Here is a 5,893-nt window from a genome sequence, read left to right on the forward strand (position 1 = left end):
AGCGAGACTCTGTCTCAAAAAAAAAAAAAAAAAGTCTCATTTCATGATAATGTGAATTTTTGATTACCTTGTAATCTATTACTAAAAGAGGGAAAAAAAACTGAGCTGGGCAAGGTAACTCATGCCTGCAATCCCAGCACTTTGGGAGGATGGCGTGAGGCCAGCAGTTTGACACCAGCCTGGACAATATAGTGAGACTGCCGCTACAAAAAATTTTTTAAAAATTAGCCAAGTGTGGTGGTGTGTGCCTGTGGTTTAGCTGCTCGGGAGGCTGAGGCAGGCAGGAGGACTGCTTGTTTAAAAAACAAAACAAAACAAAACAAAAAAGTCTCCTTGTAATCTTTGAACAATGTTTTTCTTTCATTACTCAACTACTGTACTGAACAAGCAATGCAAAGTATTCACTACAGATAAGGTCAACAATTTGCTTTTCTATTTACCACAGGTTTCTTTTGACTATTGGTTTCTTAGTGCCAACTAAGAATAACAACTCTGCTACTCTGCTTTTGTATAATCTTTTAACTGCCAAAATTTCTAAAGTAGCTGCTCACTCCTGACGAGGACAAGATAAAAGAATTCACACACTGAGTCTATATATTTGGCAGCAAATGGATCACTGCACAACACTTACATGGTATTTGGTCAGTTAAACACTGGAGAAAGGATAATCCCTGGAATCTTCATAAGAAAACAAGATCAGCCTTTATCATTTATTTCACAAATTAACCTGAAACAAAAACTTTGAGATGGTCGTATAGACTACACAGAAATATGAGATGCCAGCCAGGGGTGGTGGCTCATGCCTGTAATCCCAGCATTTGGAAGGCTAAGGCAGGAAGATCACTTGAGGCCAAGAGTTTCAGACCAGCCTATACAACATAATGAGACCCTGTCTCTACCAAAAACAAAAAACAAAACAACAACAAAAAAACCCAGACATGGTAGCGTGCACCTGTGTGTAGTCCCAGCTACTAAGGAAGCTGAGGCGGGAGGCGGGAGGACACTGGAGCCCAGGGTATCAAGGCTAAAGTAAATCATGATTGCACCAACACACTCCAGCCTGGGTGACAGAGCAAGACCCTGTCTCTAAAAAAAAAAAAAAAATTTAATTTTAAACATGAGGTGGAGCAGATTCTTAGGAATTTTTTAGATGAAAAGATCCTACTAAGGATATAAACACCATAGCAACTTCCTCGTATCCAATGATTTTTTTCAATCATGTAACTCACTCCTTGAGTTTGCACAACTCCTTTATTGCAACAAAATGGACTTTAACTTGTCACTTATTTCCTATATCATTAAATACCTTCATTAATTTTCTCTTCAGAAAATACTTATTACGTATCTTTATTTTCAACACTCCACAATACTTTTTAAATAAACATTTTCAGTACGAACTATGGTAAGATTTCATCATTCTATAAGGCATATTATTGAAGAGGTATTCCTTCCTATGCAGTAAACTCAGTATCAGGTAAAAATTAACTGCTAATGTTCCTATCAACAATTCATCCATTCCTTTTTATGACACTTTTATCTTGTATAGAAAAAAATACACTTTTCCCAAACCTTGAGTTGAATTTTGTGTGTGCGTGACAATAATTAAAAGCCAGTCAAGTTGGTACTAGAAAATTATTTTGATACTTATCAGAAAAGTAAAAGCAGTGCCTTTCAATCCATCCCAGCAACAAATGATACCATGACATTACACATACAGATGCCTAAAAAGCAAACTATAAAAGGAAAATTCCTGAAATGCCTCCAAAATCCTATTATGCATATTAGACTTTATCATCAATACTTATATTCCTCAAAATGTACCTAATACAGTCACATGCTCATTAAAAGAGTTGATACAGTTTTGATGGCAGGCTACAGTTCACTGCTGTCTTTCCATGATGAATCAGCAGAACCATCCAAAGCCATACACACCAAACCTATTAAGAAAAAAGCATTCATAATCCCCAGCTGTGTCCTCTACATTTTCAAAACAGTATTAATTTCACATGTATTTATCAATATTATATATTTAGTGGGAATTAACATTAAAATCAACATATTGTTCTTAAGTAATCCAGACTAATAAACCATGAGTCAAACAAATCTACTCTGCGAAAACCTCAAATCACTAAGTGTGATAAATTATTTTAATAACATAAAACTATAAATTTTCTCTATTTTTATATCCAAGACTAAATACCATTGACTATCCTTCAAAATGTTTATGTTCCAAAATCCTGTAGTTACACATAAACCCACAACAAAAGACATTACTTTAGAATGCTAGAAAAAATATTTTTTAAAATTATCAATTCTTAAAATTGGTTAAGTAATTAAAACCATTAAATCATAACACTGACCTAACAGGACAAGAAATTTCTTTTGGTAATCTTTATTAATATATGATCACCCTCAAGGGTTTCACTTGCTAGCCTTTTAAACAAATTTCTAAGGCAATTTTACAGTTCATTTAAAAGGTAATACCACACACTCCTAAAACCTTAGCCACTTTACAAAACAAAGGAAAAATTTCTTCCAAATGTTACTATAATTAAGAGCTTTTCTATATTAATTCCTCTTACAGTCTCCCAGTGTGTCTTAGATTGCCAAGTACATCTTGATTGTGACATGCAGAATGGATTCTGCTTTAGAAATGGGTTAAATGGCATGCAAATTTCTACAGAGATCCATAATCTCACAACCAAGAGGGGAGATGAACATTATAGGGCTGACTCTGACAACATGTACTTGGCAGGAGAAGGGGGCGGGGGGTTGGCAACTTCACAATCATAGATTTGGGGGAAGGAAAGAGGACAAGAGACTGAGGGACCCAGACCCTCATCCTGCCAACAGCATTCAAGTAGTTACTAGCTTCCATGTATAATAAGACACATTTTCAAAATGGAAAGGAGGTTATCAGAGAGATGGATTCAGATTATCAGTTACCATTAGACTACAGTGTCAGTTCATTCAATTTAATCTTCTTTAACCATTAAAAATTTTTAAAGACTATATTTCAAGGTAATAGTTCATTTCAAATTTAACAAATTACACATGCACTAATTTGTATGTATGTGTATGTTCTCTATGTATCATCTTAAAGCATTTTAAATATATTTGATAAATAAAATGGAACAGCCATGTTGAAATTAATGTTTACATAAACTCAGTGACTTTAATGTACTATTGGCCAAGAAAAGGTAGCTCAAAGTTTTAACTTTATATGAGCTTGATAAAAGCCTTTCAGGGCATGTTTGAGAACTGTGCCCTACTATAAAAGTAACTATTTTAATATACAGCCAAGGTCAATTATTAATATTTTTTTTTTGAGACGGAGTCTTGCTCTGTCGCCTAGGCTGAAGCAGTGGTGTGATCTCGGCTCACTGCAACCTCCGTCTGCCAGGTTCAAGCAATTCTCCTGCCCAGCCTCCCGAGTAGCTGGGACTACAAGTGCCCACCACCACACCTGGCTAATTTTTTGTATTTTTAGTAGAGATGGGGTTCCATCATGTTGCCCAGGCTAGTCTCAAGCTCCTGACCTCAAGTGATCTGCCTGTCTCAGCCTCCCAAAGTGCTGGGATTAGAGGCATGAGTCACGGCATGGCCAATACTTTACTTTATAAGCAAAGTTTGAACATCTAATTTAATATTTGATAAGGTTTTGGTTTGCCTATATATATACCGGGGTAAAGTATGAGACAAATTATTAAGCTTGACAAAATAAAAGGAGACTTTACCTGACCACTTTTCTATATTCTTCAGTGAATTCATCAAACAGCATTTTCAACAAAGCTTTGTATCCAGTACTTTGAAGTGAAATAGTGACCTAATGCCTCACGTCACTTTGGTAAAAGCAGAACATAAATGAATTTTCAACTTCAGAGTTCATATTTGTAGAGTAGAGAACAGTGGAATGAATAAAGTTATCCTTGCTAGTATTAAAAGCCCTAACTGGAAGATAAAAGTCTCCAATTAGTTCACCCGATTTATTAACCAAAAGCTTCACAGAAAAACAACTAAAAAAGATGTTATGATTTTAAAAATGGGATATGTATTTGGATAATTTGCAACCTATAATCCTAAAAGAATTGCCAGAATGCAAAGATCTTTTTAATAATATTATTTCTGGTGAAATCAAACTCAAAATATAATACCTAGGACTCCTCCTTGTCCAAAGAAGAAATTAAACTAGATAATTTCTTTTCTGAAATAGTCTGCACATTATAATTCACAAGAAGTACACAAAATAGGGTAAATAAAAGTGTGTATACAGGAAAAGCTACATAATTCCAATTTTTGCTTCCCTAGCATGGTACTGTACATATACTACATCAACATAATAGAAATGGCACAGTCTGAGGACACGTTCCACATTTTATTTACATTTTAAGACTAACTTTAATCTCAAAATCACATATCCATACACCTATTTCCTTTTTGTTGACTTCACTTAAACTTAAATGCATGGTTAAACAAAGACTGTAAACAAATATTTACCATGTCTGTTACATGTAACACACAAGAACAGCTTTTAACAGAAATTCATCAACTCCCCCCAACATTTTTTATTATAAATACAGGTATCAAAACAATCCTGAACATATTTTTGATACTACTAGTAGTCAGCACCCACACCGCTTCAAAAATTAACACATCTGTGACAATATTCGTTGTACCTGCTACTTTTTAAACAATTTCAACTGCAGCTTTCTTTCACTAAGCAAGATGGGTAAAGCATGCCATTTCTGTTTTCTTTCTTGAGATTTTCACTTTTTAGAAACACACATGCTTCCACTGCCATCTGACACTTCTCCACACGCTTTCATCTTGTAAACCTGAATTCTACTTCGAGTACTCCAGGTTTATGTTTAAATGACAATGCCTTAACAAGAGAAAAAAAATTGTGCTGCATTTTTCCTCCTGTTACCTGAAAACATAATGGGTGTACATGTATTAAATATATTCTTACAAATGTCCAGGTCATGTTTACCAGCTGGAATTCTTTTACTTAATGTGTGGGTATTTTTCATTGTGATATTTAATCAAGACATTAACATGAGTAGAAGGTTGTTGATTTAAGACAAGTTTGAGATCCACTAAAATTAATTGTTGTATGTTTGTCCTTCTGGTGGCTGTGGAAGCTTCATATTTTCTTTGGACATCATTAGACGTCTTAGCTCTTGAAGTACAACTTTAATGCTATATGAATTTTGCCATTTTGCTAACACTGGTATGCTCCGGGCATCCACCTGAAAGGGGAGGAAAGAGTACAGTTAACTAGCAAGTTTAAAGTACTATGGCACCAATTTGTTAAGTGTATTTTAATAAGAATGACTTTGAAAATTCATAGCTTGCCTCTATTTTCACAAAACATACACTATGAAATTACTAATACCATAATTAGTATATTTTATCATAATTAGTTTAATATTTTGGGAAAATATAAAGATATAAAACATATAGTGAACTTTGGTCATCAGAAATAAATGTTACATTAAATAACTACTTTGTAAATAAATTTACCAATTCCTTCTTAATGGAGTAAGGTCAAAAGGTTCCTCTCGCCAGGCGCGGTGGCTCAAGCCTGTAATCCCAGCATTTTGGGAGGCCGAGATGGGCGGATCACAAGGTCAGGAGATCAAGACCATCCTGGCTAACACGGTGAAACCCCGTCTCTACTAAAAAAATACAAAAAAACCCTAGCCGGGCGAGGTGGCGGGAGCCTGTAGTCCCAGCTACTCAGGAGGCTGAGGCAGGAGAATGGCGTAAACCCAGGAGGCGGAGCTTGCAGTGAGCTGAGATCCGGCCACTGCACTCCAGCCTGGGCGACACAGCGAGAGTCTGTCTCCAAAAAAAAAAAAAAAAAAAAAAGTTCCTCTCCATTTTCAATGCC

The 5,893-nt window shown here is 35.4% G+C and overlaps 1 protein-coding gene across 2 annotated transcripts in view; it reads right to left on the reverse strand.

The window, feature by feature from the left end:
• Positions 1-2,376: 2,376 nt before the first annotated feature.
• UBE2V2 (ubiquitin conjugating enzyme E2 V2) overlaps positions 2,377-5,893 on the reverse strand; it is a 59,019-nt gene continuing 55,502 nt past the window's right edge. The window contains exon 4 of one of the 2 annotated variants that reach the window (XM_026456199.1): positions 2,377-5,249. In XM_026456199.1, the coding sequence (XP_026311984.1) occupies positions 5,103-5,249 (147 nt within the window). In that variant the 3' untranslated portion in view covers positions 2,377-5,102. The remainder of the gene's footprint in view (positions 5,250-5,893) is intronic. The other variant, XM_026456200.2, reaches the window with a different exon arrangement.

Source organism: Piliocolobus tephrosceles, chromosome 7 (assembly GCF_002776525.5).
Source record: "Piliocolobus tephrosceles isolate RC106 chromosome 7, ASM277652v3, whole genome shotgun sequence".
In the NCBI taxonomy this organism is placed as follows: Eukaryota; Metazoa; Chordata; class Mammalia; order Primates; family Cercopithecidae; genus Piliocolobus; species Piliocolobus tephrosceles.